The 27,003-nt window shown below is 34.0% G+C and overlaps 10 protein-coding genes across 15 annotated transcripts; 7 read left to right on the forward strand and 3 right to left on the reverse strand.

Moving 5' to 3' along the window:
• Nucleotides 1-99: 99 nt before the first annotated feature.
• On the forward strand, nt 100-678 carry LOC105221637 (transmembrane protein 141). The gene is made up of 2 exons (XM_011198757.3): nt 100-332; nt 400-678. The coding sequence occupies exons 1-2, from the start codon at nt 218-220 to the stop codon at nt 594-596; spliced, it is 312 nt and encodes a 103-aa protein (XP_011197059.1). The 5' UTR covers nt 100-217; the 3' UTR covers nt 597-678.
• LOC105221636 (putative GTP-binding protein 6) lies at nt 653-2,607 on the forward strand. The gene is made up of 4 exons (XM_011198756.3): nt 653-936; nt 1,088-1,687; nt 1,744-2,023; nt 2,101-2,607. Exons 1-4 carry the CDS (start codon nt 653-655, stop codon nt 2,554-2,556), a joined length of 1,620 nt encoding a protein of 539 aa, XP_011197058.2. The 3' UTR covers nt 2,557-2,607.
• On the reverse strand, nt 2,584-10,172 carry LOC105221633 (dihydroxyacetone phosphate acyltransferase). 5 transcript variants are annotated; one of them, XM_011198752.3, is made up of 6 exons: nt 10,037-10,172; nt 5,656-6,271; nt 5,019-5,566; nt 4,369-4,953; nt 4,143-4,307; nt 2,584-4,070 (listed from the first exon to the last, which is right to left on the reverse strand). In XM_011198752.3, exons 2-6 carry the CDS (start codon nt 6,191-6,193, stop codon nt 3,720-3,722), a joined length of 2,187 nt encoding a protein of 728 aa, XP_011197054.2. In that variant the 5' UTR covers nt 6,194-6,271; nt 10,037-10,172; the 3' UTR covers nt 2,584-3,719. The 5 variants fall into 5 exon arrangements, with proteins under 5 accessions (XP_011197054.2, XP_011197055.2, XP_011197053.2 ...); XM_011198753.3 differs by lacking the exon at nt 10,037-10,172 and adding an exon at nt 7,695-7,847; XM_011198751.3 differs by lacking the exon at nt 10,037-10,172 and adding an exon at nt 7,670-7,823.
• On the forward strand, nt 8,124-10,029 carry LOC105221634 (fatty-acid amide hydrolase 2). Its single transcript, XM_054225931.1, has one exon. It carries the CDS (start codon nt 8,340-8,342, stop codon nt 9,906-9,908), a length of 1,569 nt encoding a protein of 522 aa, XP_054081906.1. The 5' UTR covers nt 8,124-8,339; the 3' UTR covers nt 9,909-10,029.
• A 149-nt stretch (nt 10,173-10,321) lies between the features above and the next one.
• On the forward strand, nt 10,322-12,615 carry LOC105221632 (transcription termination factor 5, mitochondrial). Of its 2 annotated transcripts, none has more exons than XM_011198749.3 (5): nt 10,322-10,469; nt 10,523-10,744; nt 10,803-11,781; nt 11,841-12,065; nt 12,133-12,615. In XM_011198749.3, exons 2-5 carry the CDS (start codon nt 10,555-10,557, stop codon nt 12,446-12,448), a joined length of 1,710 nt encoding a protein of 569 aa, XP_011197051.1. In that variant the 5' UTR covers nt 10,322-10,469; nt 10,523-10,554; the 3' UTR covers nt 12,449-12,615. The 2 variants fall into 2 exon arrangements, with proteins under 2 accessions (XP_011197051.1, XP_011197052.1); XM_011198750.3 differs by having other exon boundaries at nt 10,347-10,469; nt 10,526-10,744.
• A 301-nt stretch (nt 12,616-12,916) lies between these two features.
• LOC105221631 (putative tRNA (cytidine(32)/guanosine(34)-2'-O)-methyltransferase 1) lies at nt 12,917-14,195 on the reverse strand. Its single transcript, XM_011198748.3, has 3 exons — nt 13,935-14,195; nt 13,186-13,841; nt 12,917-13,129 (listed from the first exon to the last, which is right to left on the reverse strand). Exons 1-3 carry the CDS (start codon nt 14,053-14,055, stop codon nt 12,971-12,973), a joined length of 936 nt encoding a protein of 311 aa, XP_011197050.1. The 5' UTR covers nt 14,056-14,195; the 3' UTR covers nt 12,917-12,970.
• A 57-nt stretch (nt 14,196-14,252) lies between these two features.
• LOC105221629 (ribosome production factor 2 homolog) lies at nt 14,253-15,518 on the forward strand. Its single transcript, XM_011198745.3, has 3 exons — nt 14,253-14,412; nt 14,472-14,687; nt 14,746-15,518. Exons 1-3 carry the CDS (start codon nt 14,393-14,395, stop codon nt 15,452-15,454), a joined length of 945 nt encoding a protein of 314 aa, XP_011197047.1. The 5' UTR covers nt 14,253-14,392; the 3' UTR covers nt 15,455-15,518.
• Nucleotides 15,466-16,193, reverse strand: LOC105221630 (COMM domain-containing protein 2). The gene is made up of 2 exons (XM_054225935.1): nt 16,115-16,193; nt 15,466-16,036 (listed from the first exon to the last, which is right to left on the reverse strand). The coding sequence occupies exons 1-2, from the start codon at nt 16,191-16,193 to the stop codon at nt 15,531-15,533; spliced, it is 585 nt and encodes a 194-aa protein (XP_054081910.1). The 3' UTR covers nt 15,466-15,530.
• Nucleotides 16,194-16,654: 461 nt separating this feature from the next.
• On the forward strand, nt 16,655-20,026 carry LOC105221628 (ralA-binding protein 1). Its single transcript, XM_011198744.3, has 5 exons — nt 16,655-16,796; nt 16,882-17,020; nt 17,079-17,636; nt 17,695-18,003; nt 18,219-20,026. Exons 1-5 carry the CDS (start codon nt 16,697-16,699, stop codon nt 19,156-19,158), a joined length of 2,046 nt encoding a protein of 681 aa, XP_011197046.1. The 5' UTR covers nt 16,655-16,696; the 3' UTR covers nt 19,159-20,026.
• On the forward strand, nt 19,817-23,713 carry Mdh2_0 (malate dehydrogenase, mitochondrial). The gene is made up of 4 exons (XM_011198743.3): nt 19,817-20,026; nt 20,270-20,477; nt 21,450-21,646; nt 22,995-23,713. Exons 1-4 carry the CDS (start codon nt 19,961-19,963, stop codon nt 23,532-23,534), a joined length of 1,011 nt encoding a protein of 336 aa, XP_011197045.1. The 5' UTR covers nt 19,817-19,960; the 3' UTR covers nt 23,535-23,713.
• Nucleotides 23,714-27,003: the final 3,290 nt, after the last annotated feature.

A 27,003-nucleotide genomic window follows, 5' to 3' on the forward strand; every position in this document is an offset into this window, starting at 1 on the left:
TTCGCGTACTTATCATCTTTTGTAAAGGATTACCCTAAACTTATCAATTGATATAACATCACTGGGTGTAAAAACAAAAATTGACAACTAATTCGCGGATCAGCTGTTTTTCAATATTTTGCACCACCGGTTGTCACATTCATATGTAAATATTTCTTATACAAAATACAACTTAAGTTTGTAAGTTTCGAAAAGTATACAATATTCATTTAAGAGCATGAATGACATAAAACGTTTAAAGGATCAGCAACGTGATAAACATCCTGGTTTCGACGCATACCTCAATTGCATGACTAGAGCACTTTTCTCAGGACTAGCTTCCTTTTGCTTGAGTAAGTTTAATTTCATTGCGATGATTTCATTACATAATTTTTAAATAAATAATAATTATTTATTTAGCTTTTTCCGGTTGTTATTTTACACAAAAACTTGTACGAACAAAAATACGCTACCCTATTCAATACAGCGTGCTTAGTTCGGCTTTAGTGGCAGCTAGTGTATCCTATACAACCACTACAACGCGCACTAAAGCTTGCCAAGCGGCTTGGATGGCGGCCGAAGATATGCATTCGGTGTTGAAAGAGGACAGTTATTAAACCAATATAATTTAAATAAAAAATAAATATATATATATAGTTATAAAAATATAAGAATGTGGGTTAAAAGTTTTGCAACCATTAGAAATACTACAGCATTTATATTTAATAGAATTGCCTCGATAAATTTCATTGGAGAGCAAAGAATATTGCGTGACTTTAAAGGCCATGCTTTATCAATTCGCTTAAAGTATGTGCAACACAAAGGTGTGAAAGGTATTCGTAACAGAAAAAGTGCCTATGAACAATTTTCTAGAGATGCCAACGAAACCAAAACTTCCATGCCCAAAGATTTTGGAGAAGAAGTGTATCCTGAAGATTCTGTCAACTTGAATGATCGGTAAGTCATGCAACACACATATGTTTGGAACACTTAATTTCTATATATTTTTGTTTAATAGCACCTACGTATACACACTTTAGTTTTAGACTTAATTTTTTCTTATTATAAAAAATATGCTTCATTTTATTTACAATTGTATATATTATAGTGTATATGAAGAATTGGTCAGCAATGTGATGAACATTTCCCCTACATCTTCAACTCAAAATGTGTTCGTTATACAGCCATACGTCAAATGGGGAAGTGAGCGAAACACTTTGAGTACTCCTCTTGATCAATTGGAGGAGGCGAAGAAACTGATTACTTCTTTGCCTAACTGGCGCGTTGGTCATGCAATTAAGATACCACTCGAAACTCTCAATCGAAAGGCGCTTTTTGGCAGTGGCAAAATAGAAGAACTTAAAAAACTTCTCAATGAACACAACGCTAAAGAGACTTTAACGTGCATATTTATCAGCAAAAGCACTTTATCATTTGCGCAAAAACATTTTCTAGAAGAAACATTCAAACTGCCGGTGTTAGATCGTTACACCGTTGTCATACAAATATTGCGTTTACATGCGATTAGTGCAGAAGCACGTCTTCAAGTAGCCATGGCTGAGATTCCATATCTTTGGGCACAAGCGAAAGATGCAAATCCAACGCTAGCACGTAAACAGGGTTATTTGTATAGTGATGCTCAGCGGGATATATTAAAATCCCGAGAACGTAAGTTGAGACAGGAATTAGAACGGATAAGGGATCACAGGTTTTTAACTCCATTTTTTTAATATTAAATTCAAATTCATATGCGTCCTTTTGCAGGAGACTACTACGTAATAAACGAAAACAAAAAAACTACCCCGTGATTGCTGTAGTTGGGTACACAAATGCCGGAAAAACTTCATTAATTAAGGCTCTTACACAGGAGCAGAACATGCAACCACGTAATCAGCTATTTGCTACACTTGATGTGACAGCACACGGTGGTTTTTTGCCATGCAATCTCGAGGTTATATATATGGATACGGTGGGTTTTTTATCCGATCTACCCACTGGTTTAATGGAGTGCTTTGTGGCAACCCTAGAAGATGCTATGCTGGCGGTTAGTATCCTTCAGATAAATGATCATCGACTCTAACAATAATAACGAAGTGAACAACAATTTCTCACTCCAAACAGGATATAATTTTGCACGTTCAGGACCAATCGCACAGATGTAAAGAAGCGCAGCGCGAACATGTGGTATCCACATTGCAATCACTTAAAAATAACATTGCCGGCACTCATGAAATACCGCCTGTTATAGACGTCGGCAACAAAATTGATTTGATATCTTCACATGAACAGCCACAGCCGCGCAAAGATATATTTTATGTATCGGCGACTGAGCGCACAGGCCTCAAAGAGTTGACATTGGAAATTGAACGGCAAATACTTACTGTGACGGGACGTCGCACAATAACAATGCGTGTGCGAAATGGTGGACCAGAGGTGGCGTGGTTGTACAAAAACACAGCAGTAACAAATGTAAGGGCCGATGAAGCCAGTGCCGAACACTTGCTAATAACTGTGGTTATAGACGAATTGAAAATGCAGCAATTTAAAAAGGAGTTTTTATCAGCAAACCATCCATAACCGTAGCAATTTAATGAAACCAATAAATTGATTGTGATAAACAATTCGAAATATGCGTTTTTTATTTGTAATTGAACCAGTTAATATTATAGCAATAAAGTGTGTTTCATTTCTATTTATATATGTCAGTATATGTATACAAATAAACACACACATATTTGTAAACTATTTAAGGTGAGTTCGAAGTGCGATTATACATATATGTAACCAAACAATTATGAACAAAATACTTAAATACCAAAGACCAAACGGACCGTTATATCGTAGAGTAGAGAACCATCACAGTTTTCAGGATTACATGGTTAAATGCATCAACTTTACTAGAAAATATCTAAAATAAACCTAGGAAAAACATTTATTTAAAATTATTATTGTATATTGTTAGCAACTATACGCTTTAATACCATTTGAACAATTAACAACCATTAAAAAAACAATATGCGATATATGAGATATGATTGAATAGAAAGTAGGCATATAGAAAATGTTTTCGCAAAGGTATAAAAGTTGTGTGCATTTTAAGATAACATTTACTTAACTTATACGATTTATATATATATATATCGATACATATGTATATCCAAGAATGAATGGATATTACACATGTGTAGAGATTTGTGCTTTTGTGTCCATAATACAACTTCTCTGGAAAATTTGGAATGTTTGCAAACTTTAGCTATGATGTACAAATATATTTTTCTGTGCGTAATTAAATTTTAAACAGGCTAATGTTAAGAGAAATTAAAAATTTAATGAAGGTACCCTTTTTCGCATTTATATATAACAAATTGCATATTGTGTTATATATAAATGTAAGAAAATGTCTTTAAATTACTGAGACAATTATGATTTTATAATTCCACGAAGAACATAATATATGAGCTACTGTATTATCCGGTTATGGCTGGCCGTTCAGTTATGTTGTGGTTATAGCTTCTCCTTTTCTACCTCTACCTATTCTTCGTATCATATGTAAATATCTGTGGCAACCAGGAGATAATTAAACAAACAAGGGTGTACAAGACCTATATAAATCACTCAATGAAAAAGCCAATGACTAAACGTAGTGTGGGCAAAATAAACACTAATATGAAAAACACAATAGCCACGTGACAATTTCGGGCGTGAGAAAGTAGTTGACTTTTGCTACGTTGTTTTAATAGTTATAATTTAGATGGCATAGAGTTCACTTGGGCACTTGCTACTCTGTAGTATTGCTTGAATGGCAACAACTGACAATAGTGTAATAATTCAGTTTCCAGTGTTCGTAATGGTTTACCAGGAGCATGTTTCATTAATCCACTCTCTTTCTCCTTTTGTATATAGCCAGCTTGATGGAACGAGTTCAACGCAATGTTCAAATTATCTAGCGCTAAACAGTAAGGATGCACATTGGTGACATGTTGTTGTTGCATTAGCTTTTCTATACGCTTTTGCATGTGTATTAGAACATCTTTTGAGCTGAATGATTCAGATTTGTTATTGGACTGCGAAGAGCTAGTGGCTAGCGGAAACTGTTTAAAGAACATAAAATGTTTTATTAAATAATTGAATACTTGAAGTAATTTGAAGTTTAATGTTTTTACCTCATTGACGGTCACTGCTAATTGGTAGTAAACGCAGAGAAAAGGTGCCAATGAAGAAAGTAATACTTTCATAGATTCATTTTCGTTAAATGATATTTGACCGTTATGTGGAGATATTTTTAGCATGCCATGTTTGGAAAGTAACTGCAGATTCCTTTCGAACTCCTGTAACATTTTAAAAATTATAATATTAACATATAAACTTTATTATTGCAGTCATTCTCACCTCAATATCTCGATTTGACTCAATTATAAATTCGTGCTTGAAAATATCATCAAGCAGAGTCACCCGTTGTAACAAATTTTCTACCACAGCGGAATACGTGGTAAACAACTCTGTGTTTCCATCGTTCCTGCCCCTTTGTTGGTCCGCCTGCAACTGCAGTGCTGCCAATATTAGATATGCCGGTCGCGCAAGCCAAAACAGACATGGATTTATGTACAGCTGCAGTGCCAGTGTGGGCACAGCTACTGCCATGATCTGTGGCAATAGCGAATGAGCCTTCAGTCTTTGAGTATCGATCTCCTGTGCGAGCTGCGCAGCAGCGACTTCTGTAAATTGCAATTGAGCATTTTGAAAATGCACAATATTCGAATGTATTTCTACGGTTTCCATTATTTCAATTTTAAGGCGATGCGTATTCGTAGCCACATGAGCACCCAACTCTTCGAAAATACACTTTAGCTCAGCAATGCCAAAAGCTAATTCGTCAATGTTAACCGAGCGTTCATCATACAATTGGCTCGCATAATATAAACACAATAGATTAAATGTACTTATAACGATGCCTCGCTGTTGCTGGTAAATTACCTGTGTTGTTCATACAATGTAAATAGATATGTTGCAACAATAACACAATTAAAAAATATACTTACCTCATTACCAAGTTTTTTGATCAAATCTAACTCGCGTCTATCCAGTTTTTGCAGATGCGCCCCTACAGTAGCACGCTGCATTCTATCTGCTCCCGTGTGTCCAAAGAATTCGCGCACAGATATTGGAGTACCGAAATCTAAGTACATTTTTCCAAAGCGTTCGTCGATAATTTTTAGAGCTTTAAAAAATCCCTTTGTCGTTTCTTTGGGTTTTGGCACGCCAAGCAATTCGTAAACAAACAATTGCTCTTCTAGTAAGCGCTCGTAGGATATGCTAACTGGCACAATAGTAACATCCGCTACTTCGCCCGTAAAGTAGGGCAATAATGCCATTGATAGCAAACCTACTTTGGGAACAAGTGCCTTGAAGTTGCGACTGCGCGTTCCCTCTATAAAAAATTCAACGCCGATGTGATAGACGGAAATCAATGCATACATATATTCGCGAAAAATATCCCAGTAAAGCTCATCTTTTGAGAAAGAACGTCGCATAAAGAATGCACCGGTTTTTCGTAACATCGTCCCCATGCCGAACATTGCGTGAAAATCTAAATCAGAGTGATTTAAACCTCAGAATCAAGCAAACAATATACAGAATTTGTACATGTGACTAATCAACAACAACATCTCCACTCACCCATTCCTGCCGCTATACCAGGTATTTCAATATCATAATAGAAACAAATGTATGACATTAATACAAAATCCATGTAGCTCCTATGACTAGGCAAATAGCAAACTGGCGTTCGTCCCAACTGCTCCCGAACTCTCCGAATACTTTTGGCGTTAACGTAAATTCCTGACAGGGTACGTTTTGCAATAGCTGTAATGGCCATACCACACCATCGTATTATCGCTAAGTTACGCTCTAAGCCAATTTCATCGATTATCTCTTTCACTTGCTTTTCAATATGTTTCACTGGACAATTATTTACTTGAGCATAATGCTCGATAATTTTACGTACTTTCTCGCTGCGAAACACATGCCGTTTCAATGTTTGAGGATTCAAATAGCGCTCGAATTCATTAGCCACTTGAGGTTTATACTCCTTGGTCATCACCGGTTCTTTACCGTTGGCGATTATGTTCTCAAAATCATCCATGTAAGTAGAGACATTAGATGGTGCCCTAGAAGTTAGGGGATCTCGAGATGGTAGTGATATTTCCGCCTTCATTTGGTTTTGACTAGTTATAATTTCCAATTAAATGATCTATTGAATATTCACCAGTTCCTGCATATACTATACATATATCTAAAATCGATAAAAAATATATTCTTTTATTTTTTATTTCCAAAAAATGTGTTTAACATTAATATTTCCTATTTAATAACTTAACTTCTTACAAATAATAAAAAAGTTTCTGTATATTGAAGGTAGGATATTTCTACTGATCTGTAAAACTTAAATTAAGTCTTTGGTAATCATTAAAAATGTTTTTTATTCTTCATTTCTATTAATATGTGGGTTATTCTAAAGTGAGAACTGATCTTTTGTAATGTTTCTAACAATTTATTCGGGTCGCAATATTTGAATGTATTCCCCATTAAGTTAAGATTTTATAAAGTACGATGGCATAAATATTGGGAAAAATATACAAACAAAAATTTATGCACATACTAATTTTTAAATTATATGAGTAAAAGTTCAAGATTTTACCAACAAACCGAAATTTATTTTACATATATATTCATGTTGAAAATATATACATATGTATGTATGTATTCAAGGACGTATATAAAATAAATCCACACAACTTACTGAACTTATGTGTTTTAAATTGGTTCATTAAAATTAATTAATTTAAAAGCAAAGGTTGTAAAAAAAAGTTGAGTACAATCTAAATACATAAAAAGGTAACTAGTTCTAATTACAATAATTTACATTTGAATCGGGTGCTAAATTAAATAGTATGCCTATATACACTGATCTCCAAACGTTCGTGCAAAACGTTTCATTTTATATACATACATACCCAATTAGATATGTATAGATAATATATTAAATATATAAGATATAATTATAGAAAATATTTGGTGTATCGTTAAACTACTTATTTATATATGTTTAATTTCCACATAAATAGTATGACATTTTTTGGGAATATAATTAATGATTTTTCACCGATGCTTATGCAATAGCTTTTATCTTTTCCGTAGTAAGGAATATTGTATATAACGTTCGCTACAACCTTTATTTTTATTGCGTTTAATACATAAATTTCATTGCTGACTCCAAGTAGACAGTAAAGTGAATAAACTGAACAGTTCTATTAGTAGAGCAAATATGTAATATATGTACTGGAATCATACCACTGTAATGAGTTGTTTATATTGTTTATGTTCGTACATACGTGTATATACGTATGTTGCATTATAAAAATATATATATTTATAAATACGTACCTACATATGTATATACCGAAAATGAAGGAACCTTTCCTATAAAACTATTTAGTTGTTTTCGCTCTCAATATCTCAAAATTTTAAGCACAAATCAGATACTTCTAACTATGATATAAGGCTTTTAACTTAACAAGAAAGCACTCTCTTGCACATATAACAAATACCACCCAATAGAAATATCCATATAACTCTTGATTGCATTTTAGATAAATATTTAAATATATCTTTATAGGTACTATAAATTTACTTTAAGTCCGAATTGTTTGCTTAACTTGTTTGTATTTTACACATTCAGCTATTTGTTTCATATGCAAATTCAATGACAGTAAATTGTGCTAACAATGAATTCCGGTTTTCCATTTCGCGATAGAAACAATAGTAACAGCATGAAAGCAAACCAGGTGTAAGCGAAATTGCACAGCAACGATAACAACTCGCAAAAACCTGCGGCGAATTGAAAAGTGTTGCTTTTTAAAACAAATATGTTATATAAAGAAATACATGTGTAATTTGAAATTTTGAATAATTAAACAATTAGTGAAGATTATTTATAAATACAAACTAATTTTTTGAATTTTAATAGAGCAGTTTGTACAAATTAGTTTTAACAAAATAGTTAAAAATCGGATTATTTAAGGCAACTGACAACACTGTTCATTAATGCATTTTAAATTATCATTATCACAATATTATCATTTATACGTCTTCAGCATTGTGAAACCAGTAAATTACCTTGAATGAAGATTCACATAGAAAGTGCCAACGTACTTTTACACACAGTTTTTCACCTGCCTTGCTTTATTTATTCATACATATATAAACTATTGCATTTCGCAAAGGATTAACTGATATTTTAATTAGCCTGTGATTCGTTAAAAACTCAACTAGCTTTCTTGAAATTTCGTATTTAATCTGCAATGTGTGATCCAAATACATCTACACTGTCTACACTTCTACAATTTTTGCATATTATTTTAGACGGAGTTTTGGAATTTATACTTGGATGGATTTTGGGAGTTAAACGACATGTGCCAGCACCACCAAATAAAGAAATAGAAGAACTACTTTCAACTAGCGCAGTGAAGCTTGCTGGTCGTATTCGAGAAGGAAAATTGAAATCTTACGAATTGGTAAAGGCCTATTATGACCGTTTACTTGTTGTAAATCGTGATTTAAATGCTGTTGTTGACGGTCCCTTCATAGAAGCTCTTGATGAAGCCAAATTGATCGATGAACGTTTTAAAAATGGAGACATTTCCGAAGAGGAGCTAAAAAGAAAACCATTTCTTGGAGTACCATTTACTACAAAAGACAGCACTGAGGTAGATGGCAAGCTACATACACTGGGGTTGATATCACGGCGAAATAAACGTGGTTCAAAGGATGCTGAGTGTGTGCGATTAATGAAGGAAGCTGGGGCTATCTTTTTAGCGACATCAAATGTACCCGAAGTTAATAAATGGATTGAGACACGTAATATGTTGATCGGTCAAACTAAGAATCCATATGATTATAGGCGCTCTGTTGGAGGCTCTTCGGGTGGAGAAGCAGCGTTAATTAGTGCTTGTTGTACCGCATTTGGCTTGGGCACAGATATTGGCGGAAGTATTCGTATACCAGCATTCAATTGTGGAATATTCGGTCATAAACCCACCAAAGGTGTAATCAATACACGGGGATGTACATTCCGTAGTGGTAATGAAGTAAATACAATGGTTGCCGCTGGACCAATGGCTCGGTATGCTGACGACTTAATTCAATTAATGAAAGTACTGACTGGGCCAAAAATGTGTAAGGAACTACAATTAGAATCATCGGTAAATTTAAAGACCATACAATATTTTTATATTCCAAGTAATAGCATGATACAATGCAACCCTATTGGAAAAGACGAACAAAAGCTCATGATAAATGTTTGTGAACATTTTAAAAATGTATCAGGCTCGGATGTAAAATTATCTACATTACCGCATCTTGATATGACAGGAAAAATGTGGAGATACTGGATGACACAAGAGCCAGCAAACTTCAACAAATTACTGGGTAATGGAGAGACACTAAATCCGTTTTTCGAATTATTCAAAAAACTATTTGGACGAAGTGAATTCACATTGGCTGCAATTTATTCCTTAATTGATGCTTTGCTACCCCCCGAAAAAGAACATAAAATTCGAGAGGCAACAAAAAAGTGCAAAGAAGCACTCAATGAACTACTTAGGGATAATGGTGTATTATTTTTCCATAGTTCACCACGAACAGCTCCATTCCATTATTATCCTTTAATTAAATTCATGGATTTTAGTTATTTTAGTATATTCAACGTTTTAAATGTACCGGTAACTCAAGTACCCATGGGTTTGGATTCGAAAGGAATGCCTATGGGCATCCAAATTGTAGCTTCAGAAATGAATGACAGATTATGTCTATATGTCGCCAAGGAATTGGAGAGAAAATTTGGAGGTTGGGTAAAGCCATACAAATATTAATAATACAATATCATTAAAATAAAATTAATCGAAGGTGCTTTTTTATAGCTTAAAATATTGTTTGGATAGTGGGTTTTAATTTTTATCGATCAAATAAATGTATAAAATTGTATTATATGTATACATACTTGTTATTTTATTTACTAAAAAATCTGAATAGGTTTAAATCATTAATCTTTACTACAGTCGGCACTACAATCTTCATTTTAGAAAATCACTAATAATTTTGAATTTACACTGTTTTATATGATTGTTTTGCTCGCGCGTCTCTGATTTGTGTGACGTCACAGGCGCAAATGAAAACAGAAAAAGGCAACTGTAAATCTGTCATAATCGGTTCTATCCACAGTACATAGTTTTATCATTCTTAAATTCTTAAAATTAGAATTATAGCCGTGGTCAAAGCCGAGTGATAAAAGTTTTTATTTTTCAACTGATTAGAACATAGCCTTTGTTTGAAAAAAAAATGGAATGGAGGTAACACACACATAAATAATCAGAAAACAGCTGTTTTTTATTATCCCTTCTCTACTAAAGAAGATTGTGCGCCAAAACAAATCGGTAACTTATATATGTGATAAAAAAATTATTAAACTAAATATAATTACTTTCAGAAGTACATAGTTATTTGGCACATAAATGTATTATGTTGCGAAATAATCAAAATGTGACATATCAAATATTGCGACAGTTTGTTGCGATGAAACAAAGAAATTATGCGGTAAAATCACGGCAGAATAAAAAGACAGAAGTCCAAACCCCAATAGATAACTCTAAAGGACTAGATGTGCCTGTAGAGGAAACTATAAACGCCCACTTTTTAAAAAGTCAAATAGGTTCGTGTTTGCAAATGTTTTGTGTTATTTTCAGTACTTACCCAAATTAAATTTTTAGGCTCTACCCATGGTAAATGGAACAGCGTACTAGACAAATATCCGGAATTGAGAGCAATAAAAAAACAAGATGCCGTTAATACAGCAAAAGCTTTAAAAAGATTGAATTTCGATGCAGAAAACATTCTCCAAAAGCCGCTTGTATTGCATCAAAATGCGCTTACAGTGGAGAATCGCTATGAAGTTCTGCATGAATGTGGTTTTCGACCCATCACACTTTTATTGCTATCAAAATTTGTAACTGTCATTAACAAAACTGTTTCTATGCTGAAATCTTATGGTTATATTCCATTTGAAGTGAACGTGTTGGCGAACTTATGTAATACCTTTAGTAAGGTGGAATTATCTGCCAAAAACCTTAAAGAATTGAACGACGGTATGGATATAAAATATATGCGAGAATGCATTCTAAACGCCTATCTCCGGCAAGTTTTAGACATGGACGATAATGATATTAAAAAGCTGTGGCAAGTGTACTACCGTGTGCGGCACCGTAGTTTCAAGTCCGTTCAATCAGTAGTAGAGTTACTACTCGAAGAGCTAAAATTTCCGAAAGAACGTATAATAAAAAATGCTTTCTTACTACATGGTGATGCCGAAAACATGAGTAGGATAATTAATGAAATAAAACGAATAGACGGGCAAGATATACATGAAATTGTATATCGTCGCCCAAAGATTTTAATGTCTTCTTGTGATGGGTTATTAAAAACACTTGAACACGTTAAAGCCTTCGGCATACATGAATCAGCAATAACAAAATGTTTAGAAATCCTTACACTAGGTCCTGATACAGTACTTGAACGTCTGAAAGACTTAAATTCTATAGACGAATTCAAAGTTTTGGGTACCAATCCACGAGTGTTACGTCTAGTACATTATCAAAATAAAGCTCGTTTACGTTTAGAATACTTGAATCAACTTAAAGTGCGTTGTGCCTCGCTACATATTTTGTCTGGGGGATCGGAGAAGTTTGCTAAGTTTGTATATTATTTTAAAAGTTCTTTCAATGAAAATTTAAGTATTCATGCTTTTTAAGGTTTGCACGTGAAGGTTTAGATCGCACAAAAGGCCGAGATGTTGTAGTTTACTTGGCAAATATAATGCAGAGAGACGAAAATTATATACGTGCCCTCCTTTCCAGACATCCCAATTGGTGTCATATACCAGTGTTGCAAGTTAAGCAATGTTACGACTTTTTGCGCTCAAAAAAATTTCCAATAACTGCAATTTGTAATAACATACACCTACTTTTATATCCAATGTAAGCAAATTAATACCTCAAATAACGAATATTATTTTCATTAATTCATATTTTTTATATTATTTAGACAGCGAATTGAAGAAAAACTTATCGAACTTCATGAACCAGAATGTCTTGAGGAATTACAATTGCCGGTGAACAGCATTTTTGATTTGGATAACAATGAAATGCTCACACTTATCCTTTATTTAATCGAGTGTGAATTCCACTTTACTGGAGATGGCATATGGACGGAACAACAAACACAACCTGTTGAAAATTTTAACAACCTCCTCCCCGATTTTCCGGAGAGTTTAAATAAAATCTACAAATATGGGATGAAGCCCAGCGGAGCTAATCATTCTTCAACTCATAGAACTGAGGTAACCGTTGCACAAAATTGATGCGACATGTTTAGTGATGAATTGTTATAACTTCCTAACAAATACAGTTTTATTAAAATCTTAAAATGTATAAATTGATCACTGAATTATAAATATTTGAAATTATGTAAATATAATGTATATGAAACTATTTCCATATCGTGAGATATAGAAGTTTTGCAATAGAATGACTTTAAGGGTTTTCGAAAGTTAAGTACAAATCGGGTGAATCAAATAAAAGGAAAAGATGCCAAAATGCTTCTAATTGTTTCCATACCCAACGTATTCTCTCGATCGGAATTTAACAACTTTCTATTCTTCGACTGCAAGAAAATTATCGCTGGGAAGATTTATGATAATTGCCGGAAAATGTATGTTTTCAATCAAATACGTAAGACAATATTGAAGGTCGCTCTGATTAAATATAAAATTGTTATTTGTAAAAAAAATGATTTTATTTAAAACACTATGAACTTTGCAGCCCTCATGTTAGATATATTACGACATTTTTATTATTAAACACAAACTTTTTAGTATGAAAATTCAGCAGCTTTCTTTCTCTTTCTCTTCATCGTCATGTTTAACGGTTATGGCCGAATGTTTAATGGAACAATTTTTAAGTTTTTCTAAAATTTCCTTGTAAGCTGGAGAAATAGGTTTTTGTACTACTTCCTTATATGTGTATTCCGAGTTCTCGTTCAGCTGGAGATGCCAGAATTAAAATAAAATGTTCAATAATTATTGAATCTGGTACTTACATTTAAACTGTATGACATGTCTGAGTCGAATCCTCTCAAATCCCCGCATACTACAAATGGAATAAGTTTGTGGTTAACATTAGAATCTGTTTCGTCAACTATCACTTGTACATTATCAACCATTGGATTTATCATTTGCGGAATATAACCGTCTGGACAACGATAATTTTCGCACACGACAAACGCTTCGATACTAGAATTTCTTGAGCTGGCTGGTTTGGCTATGGATACTTTTTCAAAGAAAATACGTAATTGGGAATATAGCAAATTTGTGTCTTTGCCGCGAAAAATCTTGGCGACAAAATTTCCACCTGTCATCAACACATGTGTGGTAATGCTAAGTGCAGCCAACAACAATTGACTCTGGATGTATTCGTCGATATCGTGTAGACCGGTAACATCAGGTGCTCCATCACATATTACCAATTGCGCCTTTTGGGATTCACCTCCGAAATGATCAATTATGGCCTGCGCTGTACTTAATTTGGTTATATCTCCTTGGATCTGTGTAACACCAGGCAAGGGAGCCATGGCTTGCAAATCTACCGCTATGATTTTTATCTCCTCGTTGTTGGTGCGATTCTCGTAGAGACGTTTTGATAGTACTTGGGTCCAGCTGCCCGGCGCAGCACATAAATCAACGGCTCGTGTTACATCTTAGTAGAAACAAATATTAGTATGTTTTTTTGTTATGAAACAAACACATTTAAAAATGTGTGTGTATTTTTTGTAAAAAAACATATACTAACCTTTTAAAATGTGAAATTTTTCATCGATCTGTAGCAATTTAAATGCACTTCTAGCACGCCAGCCCTCCTCTTTCGCTAAACGATAATAAATATCTCTTTTATCTTTAGAGGTCTTTCCCATTTTATATTCTATAACAAGTTTCTAAAAATCAATAGATTCACTAGTTTTTCTTTTGCATTAAATTTTAGACAAATCGGTTGAAAACACCGAGTTCTCTGCTATATTTGCTTTCACTATTAATTTCTTGCCCATCATCAATAGAAGAATTGTCAACATTCTTTTTTCTCTGTTTTGTTTTATTTAAATCAAAACAGTAAAACCGAACAGAACTATTAAAGACGTCAAACTTCTCGTATGTTTAAGTTGTCAAAATCTGCCAACACGTGTAATTGTCCGGTATAATTCACTCTTTCTCATTCATTTTAATTTTTTTGGAAGCAGTAAACAAGAACTCAAGATGTCCTTAATGCGGATTAGGTAAGTAATGGTATTTATTTTCTATTGGGTATATTAATATTTGTATTCCAATCAATTAGAAAACCAAAAACCCGTAAGGGAAAGCAAATACTGATGGCCCGCGAGCCACAGCTTATAGAGCCATCACGTACTATGCTTTTCGTTGATGGTCGCAAATGTGGTGGAGACATAAAGTCATGCATGAAGGATCTTCAGCAGCTACGTAAACCTCTTGTAAAAATATTAAATCGTAAAAACGACATTACACCTTTCGATGACCCATCCTCTTTAGAATTGTGAGTTTCTTAATTTATATAAAATAGTACCTATCGTACTGATACATTTTTTTTACAGCTTGACAATGAAAAACGATTGTGCATTATTCGCTTTCGGCTCTACATCAAAAAAGAGACCAAACAATTTAATTCTTGGACGTATTTTCGAAAACGAAATATTGGATATGATTGAATTGGGCATAAAACATTACACTGCAATGCCGGAATTCAAAACAGAAAAAATCGGTACAAATGTTAAACCATGCCTTATTTTTAATGGGCCGCGTTGGAATCAGACTGAAGAATTACGACGTCTTAGAAATTTGTTAATTGACACATTCCATAAAGACAAGGTAGACGCTATTCGTCTACAAGGAATTGAACATGCAGTCAGTTTCACATGTACAGAGGATTTAACCATACTGATGAGATCTTATAAGATAATGTTAAAAAAGTCGGGCCAAAAAACACCTCGTATAGAACTTGTAGAAATTGGTCCTTCTGCAGATTTTTCAATTCGAAGAACAAAAATCGCCTCAGAGGACCTTTACAAACAGGCAAGAAAACAACCAAAACAACTGCAACCGAAAAAGAAGAAGAACGTTACATATGATGAATTAGGAAATACACACGGACGTGTCCATTTGGGAAAACAAAATGTAACAAAGATACAAACTCGACGGGTGAAGGGATTGAAGAAAACGCCAGAGGAAAAACGCGAAAGCAGGCAGAAAAAGAAAGAACTAATAAAATCCGCTGCAAAAGAACTACTAAAAAATTCAGAATAGTAACAAATATATATATTTATATTGGTAGTTTTAATTTTAATAAAATAGTGTTAAAGACGTATAATACTATTGTTTATCAATGGATTGCACTAACGATGTTGCGTATTCGTCTGTTTTTCGATTCATAAAGAGCATTTTCTAATACTTGAATCATATGTACCAAACTACTCAAATCGGTTTGCACTAACAGGTCCTTACGATTTCGTCTTTCATCAGAATGAATTGACTGTCCTCCACCATCTTCAAGGAGATCTCTGTTTTCATTTTTTGGTTCGGTGTGTAAATATAACTTCATTGTTACTCGTATATTACTTTGCTGTAATAGGCTTCGTGTAGCTAATCGCACCTCCAAACGCCATTCAATGTTAACCAAACGATATGCTCGAATATTAGCCGACTTGATCGACCCCTCAACGAAATGTCGTTTGCTGCTTACGAATTGTGTCAACACTTCCATGACGTCATTACTATAGCCTTCCTCCTGTTGTAAACGTTGCAGATCAAACTCACTAGCATTGCTCTTAGTGGCATTAATGAGTAAGGCAATAAGTGCCTCAACTGCTTGTTGTACCACACCTGTATCTGCGGAATATTTTTCGGCAAGGTGCTGATAACGTTGTGTATTCGGACCATAAGTCAAGTACTCAAATGCTGACTTACATAGCTCCACAACATCTTCCGAAGAACGATGGCACAATAATTCTAAATGTTTTCGTTGATCTTTTTTTAAACTTAACATCTTACAATACTATTATTATTTATTTTTTAAATTAAATATATTCAATCTACAAATGTTTACTTTTCATTAGTACCCATTAAAAAGACAGCTGATAAATAAATTCGCAGCATTAACCCTTGCGTACTAGTACACCAAAATGCAAATCTTCTAGGGGCGAAATAAAACAAGCAATTGTATATTTATACAATAACCTAAATACTTAAAGAATTTCAAGGGGTATTAGGAATCGATTAAAGAATTTAAAAATAATATACTGATGTAATAACCATAAAAAATTTAATTATAGCCTTTATGTAGATATGGGTACCTCTTAAAATCACTTATTTTTTCTCTTAATAAATCAGTGGGTGCGTTTAGAAGAGCGATGGTGAATGTGTTTGCTTAATATCAACTGACAGATGTTCTGTTGACAATTGAGAACAATGTAAACTTTGTGTAGCAGGTTGTAAATGAAATAAGTTCTTGTTTAATAATAAATATAACAGTGGTTCCATAAACAAATTATGGATTTCGACAGTCCTGATGTTGAAAAAGATTTTCCTGGGTTATATGCTTCAGAAGGTGGAGATGGAAAATCTAAAAAGAGCAAAGAAGATAGTGATTGTAAGTATATATTGTCCCATATAAAAAATAATTACCCTACCAAAGTAGAATTATATACATTAATTAATATTTTACTTATTTTCAGATAGTGAAGGTGAGCATGATAAAGTAGGTAAAAAAGATCTACTAATTTGTAGACGTAAAGATAAAAAGGATAAGGGAAAAGATCGGGGATATGCAGCTTTAGAGGGCGAGAGTTCTCCGGAAGAGGAATTGGATGCAAAGTAAGTTTATTTCTCTCAAAGGAAAATCATATAATCATCATATTGATTATTTAAATAGAAGCCCTTCGAAGGCAAAAAAGTTGAAGACATTTAAATTTAGTTCGTCCAAAAGCAAGGAGAAACGTGAAAAGTCGCGTGATAAAGATAAGTCCGAGAGGGATTTACGGGAGGAAGAAAAGCCAAAGGAGAAGGAGAAAGCTGAAAAAGAGAAGGAGTTCAAAAAAAAAGATAAAGAACGTAAAGAAAAAGATAAGAAGGACAAAATCAAGGAAAAGGATAGAGAAAAGGAAAAAAAGGACAAGAAAATTAAACAGGCGAGCAACGTTTCTGAAGAAGTGTTAGAATTGGGTGATGTTCAACCAGTATTTGGTGTATCAATTAGTCTAGCAACGGAACGGAGTCGTTGCCATGATGGTGTCGATTTGCCTCTTGTTGTGCGTGATTGTATTGACTATCTTCAGGAATATGCATTAAAAAATGATCAAATATACAAGGTAGAACCCTTGAAGACACGCTTACAACACTTTAAACGACTTTATAATAATAGAGAACGTCAACCAGATACTGATGACCTCGATATGGCTACAGCATGTGCTTTATTGAAGTTATTTTTACGGTAATGAAATAATATTACATTAAGACTTGAATTTTTTAGATTACGTTCATAATTTTAGGGAACTACCAGAACCGATTTTGACGACAGATCTAATATCTCGTTTTGAGGATGCTGTATCCATTAATTCCCAGAATAAACAACAAGATGAGATTAAGCAACTGCTTGATCAACTACCCAGTTGCAACAGAACTCTACTCACTTGGATAATACTCCACTTCGACTCGGCAATTCAACATGGCAAGCACAATAAATTATCTATTGAATCGTTGGCGATGTTATTAAGCCCGTCAATGCAGATGTCGCATCGTTTACTAGTAGCACTTTTATCTCACAGTGCTGTATTGTTTACAAATGTGTCTCTTATCAAGTAAGTAAATCAGAAATAACTAGATATTTTCTTTACATCTTTCATGATAAGATAATCACAGTATAGTGACCAGTTAGAATTCTTTGTAGGCTCAAATAAACAATATGTTGCCAACACGCAAGGCTAATGGCTTAAACAGATTTGTTAAATTATTTATAAAGTAAGAAATAATAAGTTTGATATGTTTTGCTATATAAAATGTATTTTTTCTACAGATATGTGCCACCAATAACACCATCAAGTCCAAAACTTCCAGAAACTGTGGAAGATATTCAAATAGAGCTACGTAAACAGGAAAGCCTACTTACTCAAATTCATGCCGAAATGAATGCTGGATTTGTTTCTAAAAAACGAGAAGAACAATTGTGGGAAGTACAGCGAATTATTACTCAACTTAAGCGTAAATTACGTAGTTTTGAGAAGCGACATGAGAAGTCTATTGAAGAATCACAAATAGCCACTACAAATGTATTACAAAATATCAACGACACCACAGATTCCAGCACCATTGTACAAGGAGGGAAAAACATTTTCATGGAAACCGATAATAGCTCAACTAGCCAACACACGAATTGCAGCTTCACAGAAGAACAAGCTCCAAAGATAGTTAGTATCACGCCAGAAATCACAATGGTAAATACTTCAATAACGCATAAAGTGAAAACTCCGGTTGTGCAAGAGGACACAGAAAATATTCCGGATTCAGAACAATCACCGGTTGCCAATGATAAATCACATCCTGATGGGCTTTATATTGATGAAGAATTGTCGTTCCTAATGGTGCCAAAAACGCATCCGGACTTTTCCCAACTGATTCGCCTGCAATTAGAAAATCGCGAATTACTTCTTTGGAAGGCGCAATTGCAAGCACGTATAACTGCCGAACGTGCCGAAGTTTTGCGACTTAAGCAGCAATATCAGCAGCAACTTGCTGCATCAGGAGCCAGTAAGAATAATATTGCTACTACAGCTTCAACTTCTACCATTTCAGATGATGTAGTTGGTGACAATGAAGATTATGAAAGAATAATTGAGCATTACATACGAGAAAACACCCTATTGGAACAAAAAAAAGAAATACTTGCGAAAGAGCTATTTGATGAGCGGCGCGAATGTATAAATATGCAGGTCGAGCTGGACTTGCAAAAATTTTAATCAAAAAAACCAATGACTAGGTTTACTTTCGTATATGTTATATACGCGAAAAATACGTACGTATTATGGAATTTTTACTTCCAAGTTCATTAATCTTTAGAATTTAATCCCAAAACCAAATTGTATATCCATATAATTTATTAATGCTTTTTTTGTATGTACATATGTAGTACATATCAAATAAATAATTCACAATTTAATTAATTTATATAATAATATTAATGAGATTATAAATATGTATATTGTTACAAATACATACAATAAAAATTAATCGTATCAGGTTAAAAATTATTCCAATTGATTGAAACATTTAAATTTATCAATGTAAATACCTATGAACATGTATGGGACTTGCAGAAAATGGTATATGTTTCTTTAATAGCGAGAACTCTAATTTTAATAACTAATTTCAAATTGTCCATATTTGCCTCCAGCGGTATATTAAAATGCCGCCAACTTCATGCGCCCTGAGTATATAATATATGTATAAAGAAACGTCAAAAGTCTGCAGCAAATATGTACATTGCTCTCAATTGCGCAGTCGCCGGCATCTCTGCCGCGTATGTCAAACCATAGAACATACAACCGTACCTATCATTTACCCACACCGTGTACAACGTGCTACTGACGTATGGGATGTTGTTGTTATTGGGGCTCGGTCGACTTCGCTGCTTTCATACTTGCAAATTTATTTTAGAAGACACAGAAGTACCCACTACTGTGAGTGTTTGTGCATAATCAGCAGCCAGCGAAGCAGGAAAAGATTGTTGGAGAACTATTTAACCTTGTAAGATATAGCAAAATGTTGAAGCAAGTAACCAAACAATTGGCCGTCCAATCCGTGAGGGGTTTTGCCACTACAAAGCAAGTAAGTGCTAGTAATTTATTTAAAAACAATAACTTTACACCAAACAAAGGCAGATGTTGAATTGTCAAGTACTTGCGGTTTACGTAATCGACAATCGTAATATGTACATATGAATATTTTAGTGAATATTTATAATATCATATTGCACTTTAACATTTCGTGATTTTTGATTTATTCGTGAAATATGTATGTGCACTCTACCAAAGATACTATAATATTAAAATTACTAAATTCATTTTATAGAACAACTTCAAGGTGACCGTATGCGGTGCCTCAGGTGGTATCGGTCAGCCTCTTTCGCTGTTGTTGAAGAACAACCCTTTGGTCTCCAATTTGGCGCTATATGACATTGTACATACACCTGGAGTAGCTGCCGATTTGTCACATATTGATACCCAAAGCACCACTGAAGGCCACATGGGCCCAGAGCAATTGGGAAAAGCACTAAAAAGTAAGATTACATAGTTAATGAAGACGTATTGTTTTTAATAAGTTTTTGCTTGAAGCATTTTTGTACATATGTATATGGTATATAGGTAAATATTGCATTAAAAGAAAAGCCACTACTGCAAATTCGATTACTTGTAAAAAGTACATTAACCAATAGAATAGATAGATACGAACACATTGTTCCCACGTATGTACATACATATATATTATGCCTGTATTTAGAAATTCAACTTCCAGTCATGTGGTTTTGACGTGGCGAATAACAAACAAACGATTATATTACATGCGGTAAGGATATTCAAATTCTATGCGATAAAATGCAAGGTCATATGGATACGTATTTTATTAAAAGGAAAAGCAAATTGCACCGTTACTTGCAAGTCTTTTGTAATATTCAGCAAAAGTTAAGTAATACTGTATAAATACATATGTATACAAGGCACCGGTGTGCTCCATGTACGGTAGTATCTGCGAGAAAATAATCATATATGTAAATCATGTAAAGAACAAAATTTGCGCCAAATTTTCAACTGATACCTTGGTCGGTATTATTTTATAATTTTGCAATAAAAATAGTATTGAAAGCTATTTTGACCTGTTACTTGGAAAGAAATATATTAATATGGAAATCAGTATTGCTTGCACCCTTGTTTAGTTTCACAAATCCAAAAGAAATTTCGTATATATAAACACTTATGTTACTCACATATAAGAACTTTGATAAGATAGATATGTATGTATGTAAATAAATAAAAATATTTCGGTATCATTAGTGTCATCGGTGTCATGTGCATGTTACGTATTTCTTGCACCAATGTGTGCCTAACAAGATATATACACATCATTGATATATATACATATATATATATGTATATGTATATTTATTTGCATGATTTACTAGAAAAGACATCAACTATGACAAAAATGATTTAATTAACAAAAAAATTGTATTTACTCAAACTATTATCATAAGATGCTGATGTTGTCGTTATACCTGCTGGTGTTCCACGCAAGCCCGGAATGACACGTGATGATCTTTTCAATGTTAACGCCGGTATCATTCGCGATATTGCCAACGAAATTTCCAAAAGCTGCCCAAAAGCCCTAGTGGCCATCATCACCAACCCTGTAAATACCTGCGTGCCAATCGCTGCTGAAATTCTGAAAAAAGTAAGTTTTGAATGTAGTATATTATACTTTTTTAATATTTGAATGAAATGTACATATATGAATAGTACATAGCAAACTATACATACAAAAGCAACGAATTTATTTCAACCGAAACTTTTGATATATTAAAAAAAAAAAGTTTTATAAAAATGTGAATGCTAAATACAGTGGAACTTCCATAACTCGAAGATCTCCATAACTTGAACTTTTGAGTTGGCAATAGCGTTTAGAAACCAATTTTCGTACAAATTTTCTTCCATAACCTGAACTTCTCTAATCGAAGTTCTCCATAACTTGAACTCTTAAAGTGACAATAGAAGACAAATTCCATACAAATTTCCTTCCATAAATCGAACTTTTCGACCAGAGCATGATACAAAATTTAAAATTTTTCTATCAACGTATAATTTTAAAAGAGTTTCTCTATATCGTATGGATGCGAACAAAAAATATGTAATTACACTTATGGATTGCATAAATCATGTAAAATAGGCATGGATACAGACGTCCGAAGCCAAATAATAGCAAACCGCAACCAACAAAATTACAAAATATATATTTTACCGTATGAACATAAAACTCTATGGGATGTAAATAAATAAAACTTTGTAAAAATCTATATTTTACAGCTTTTTTGGAAAATGTATGTTTTAATGAAAATTCTGTAACTCGAAGTTTTTTCTGTGGATTGTGGTGATTCGAGTTAGAGAAGTTCCACTGTATTTCATTCTTAAATGTTCTCTAACTTAAAAATATTCAAACTCTCCTTTGAATAAGCATAGTATCTCATTCAGCATATGGTATCTTTTTTTTAAATATATTTATACAAAAAGCGGTTCATTATTCCATTAGTTTTTTTAACCATAATGCCACAGCTTCCATGTTTGAAAGTTATCTTACAATTCCGTTTTATACGTTTAAGCAATTTTACCCTTTTTGGCAATTGGGTATTAAACCAAAATGATTTTTCCGAGAGATCGAGACATACATATATACAATATATGCATTTTTCGATTCTCGAAGTTGGGCTCCAAAAAAATATTTGGTTTCGACGTTCGAAAAAGGCTTTTTTAAGTTATTATTATTCATTTCAGGATAAAGTTACTAAAAAATCCAAAATATGAAAACATTTTTTTGTCTCAATCTCTCGTACAAATCAGTTTGGTTCAATACCCAGAGAAAATTCGATTTTGCCGTATAGTGTAATGAATGATTTTCAAAAGTGATTTTGATGGAAATAGAGAGAAATAGTAGGAACAATTGAATTTTTCATATAAAATCATTCTAATACATTTACATATCTACATACATACATATACATATACTAATATGAGTGATATAATTGCAGGCCGGCGTATATGATCCCAAACGTTTATTTGGCGTATCTACTTTGGATGTAGTGCGTGCACGTGCCTTCATCGGTGCCGCTTTGGGTGTTAACCCACAACAGGTTGATATTCCAGTTATCGGTGGACATTCCGGTGTTACCATTCTTCCCATCCTTTCGCAATGCCAACCCGCTTTCAAGGGAGATCAGGCTACCATTGAAAAATTGACGGTACGCATTCAGGAGGCCGGTACTGAAGTCGTAAAGGCCAAAGCTGGCGCTGGTTCGGCGACACTCTCCATGGCATACGCTGGTGCGCGGTTCGCTGGCTCTTTACTGAAAGGCTTGAATGGCGAGAAGGGCGTCGTAGAATGCTCATACGTACAATCTGATATTACTGAAGCGACATTCTTCTCCACTCCATTGATATTGGGAAAGAATGGTCAGCAAGAGAATTTGGGTCTGCCAAAATTGAATGATTTCGAGAAAAAGTTGTTGGCAGCTGCGTTGCCTGAGCTGAAGAAGAACATTCAAAAGGGTATTGAATTCGCAAATGCTTAAGCGAATACTCTCTGCAAAGCTTTTAGTTTTTCGTCAATCATCTCCAAAAAAATAACTGATGGCATAAACATATTAGTGTTTCGATATAAAATGAGAAATATTATTGTAAAAATTTAGTTCAATGGTCACTCTAAAAATATATGGAAATAACAATTGGAAGTACGTAGAAAATAATTAAATGAATTTTAATGCAATGGTGCCGTATAATAACTGCAGAAATATTAACCATATTACACAAAGTCCTAATAAATATGGTAATATTTGAAATTTGAAAGAGAGAAATTAGCATATCTTTTGCTATAGTTGTTTGGTGGATTAACTTATTGGTTTTAATTGCATTCAGTTGTCGACAATATTTTAGTAATTGAAAGAACTTGGATTAAACGAATAATGAATTTTAAAGGTATCTTCACAGAACCGGAAACAATTTGGCATATATGGTATCTTCTATTGTATCCGTTTGCCCTAAAACTGTAAGCCAAAACTTTTGCATTTGGGAAATGCTGCTCAGGTGACGGTTTATCGGCGCTTAATGCCAACCAAAAGGATGGAACTCAAAATATTAGGGTTACAGGTCTAGAACAAAGTCTGATAATGTAAAAAATTGTAGCTACTACTATGTGCAGTTACTGACCGAATTGATATATTAATTAATTTCATTCACTTTTGACAGCTGGGTACAATATTATCTAGAAAATACAATAATATATTTCGGGGATTGATTGAAAGAAAGCCTGTTTATGGCTCGTGAGGTATGACGTTCTCACATTCGGGACGAGGAATTTGAAAAATCCGATTCCGATTCCGATTTCGAACAATTTTAGAAGAGAGATGATTGAAAGCAGAATTTGTGCAAATTTTATGGATTGAAAAGTGGAGGAATCAGATTAAGTTTAAAATTGTATTACATTAAGCGGAGTTGTATTCCAATTTTTAAGATGTTTGTTTTAGCGATTTAAGTCGCCAATATTTATCGTGATATTTAGATCGCACTTTCGGCGTTTTCAAATAACCTTTGTATGGGGGGTGGGGCTCAGCTTTTATACTTTTTTTCATACAGTATGATTAATTGTTTGCAGTTTGGTTCATAAAGCTTTAGTAGTTTTTGCGATATGTATAACATATCTTTAGAAAAGGGCCCACGCCGTGCTTTGTCCTTTAATATATTCATTTGTAACTCAGATATTGCCCTTTACATCTTTTCATTTATTGGAATTTTATGGACAAACAGACGGACAACTCGAATTTCCAATCGTCCTGTTCATCCTGATCATCCTGATCATTTAACTCTACAGCTACCCTCATTCCCTTTAATGCATAAAAATAAATTCTAACAAAAAGTTATTAAAACGTGAAGTAAATAAAACATGTCTGGGCTATGCAAGGACGCCCCTAACAAACGTATGCATGTACGACGTATTTCGAAAGATGGTGTATATTAGTAAAATATATGGTTGTCCTAACTTACACAGAGCAAAATAAAAAGTAAATGCTTCGGAAAGGTCTACTAACACAGATGTTATTTTGTTTTATATAACTGATCTTAATTATGTATATAAAAGTAATGGTATTTATCCGTTTATGATTTACTTATATTCAAAAGCATTCTGCTTTTCGTATCTTCAAAAATTACAATCCGGCAGGAACCCAGCAACTTCAGTAACAAAACAAATTGCAATCCCGAATTCCATTCCATTCGCGTATAGTCGTATTTACCAATGTTTTCTATGTGGTTGTTTCCCGAGTGTGTTTTATACTCAAATGTTAATGTAACATATTTTTCTCTCTGTGTATAACACTTGAATGTACTATTACGTGTATATGCACCAACACAAATACGATCAATTAAGCTCAGTTAAAATCAATTAAGCAGTCCCATAGAGAGCTTGTTTACCCGCTCACTGTAGGCATGTGAATTTGGTGACGCGAATGTCTGAATTTGTTAAAGTATGAGTTTTGGAATTCTTATAAATACTTAATATACTTTTCACTATTTTTTGTTAGCTGCAAATAAATTATACATGCATACACCCACATATATACATATGTATATATGTATGTCTATATAGCATAAAAAATGCAAGTTTAAAGAAAACAGTTAATACAAAGACCATACCGCAGTATTTATATAAATAAAAATCTTTCAATACTCCATGTCCTTGAAATTTAAGAATAAAACATGAATTTACAAGCGCGCTTTGTAAATTTTTGATATACGTATGTATGTATGGCTTAATAGTATATCAAATACGTTAAACATTTTAAACGCCGGCTGGCTTTCGAATTGACCAACAAACACTATCGCATTCGTTTTTAAATGAGATTTCATAGTGCGATTCGGTTTTAGATAAAATGTAAATAGGATAAATAAACATCGAAGCTAACCGTTACAGGTCACTTCCGCCATGTCGAAAATTTCAAATTACTTACTTTCAAAGTCTAACAATACTTTTACTACAGTTTTGCGATTTTACAAAAATCTCCGCATTTGTTTCTCCAAGTAATACTTTGTATGTCGACTCTTGATACTTTTATTTAAACATATTAACGGACGGCTCGAAAATGGTGGAAGGAATAGGCGCGGGGATATACTGCCCGGAGTTAGGTGTAAGGCAACTATTCAAACTTCCGGATCACTGCAGTATATTTCCAGCGGAGGTGTTTGCAATTGAAAAAAGCCGCTGAGGTATCCTTAAGCGCACCAATAGGATACTCTAAAGTAAACATATACGTAGACAGTCAGGCGGCAATCAAGGCAATATCCTCCTTCAGCATATCGGCCAAAAGTGTCTTGAGTGGTAGGACAGCTGTGGATGATGTCGCCAGAAATAGGCGACTTCAATTCTACTGGGTGCCAGACCACAGGGGCATAGAGGGTAACGAGATAGTGGACGAGATTGCCAAACGAGGCGTAAGACTGTCATCCAAAAACATGATGAACGTAGATAAACCTATACACTGTCTATATGATGATCTAGACAGAAAATTGGTAAAAAAGTTCAAAGCGCGCAGGAAGAATATACCGGGATGCAAAACCGCAAAAGTTATGTGCAAGGCGGTAGATAAGAAGTACACGAAATTTCTATTTGCGCTCGATAGAAGCAAATGTAGGAATGTGGTCGGCATACTCACTGGTCACTGTCTTGTGGCGGCGCACGCCTACAAGATGGGACTGATAGATCGCGAAGACTGCAGGAAATGTCAAGAGCAAGGCAGCAGAGAAATAATGGAGCACCTCTTCTGTGAATGTCCTGCATTATCAAGACAACGGCTTCAGCATTTGGGAGTTACACATTACGTTAATCTGGAAGAGATTTCGTTGGTGAAGCCACAAAGCCTTTTGAAATTCGCAACAAGCGCAGGCATACTAAAGGATGATTACTCCTCATTAACTAAGTGACGGTACTCCATCTGGTATCGCAAAGGACCAAAACTGGTCTATGAGTGGCTTTTTAGCCTACCAGAATAA

This window comes from Zeugodacus cucurbitae, chromosome 2, assembly GCF_028554725.1.
Source record: "Zeugodacus cucurbitae isolate PBARC_wt_2022May chromosome 2, idZeuCucr1.2, whole genome shotgun sequence".
NCBI lineage: Eukaryota > Metazoa > Arthropoda > Insecta > Diptera > Tephritidae > Zeugodacus > Zeugodacus cucurbitae.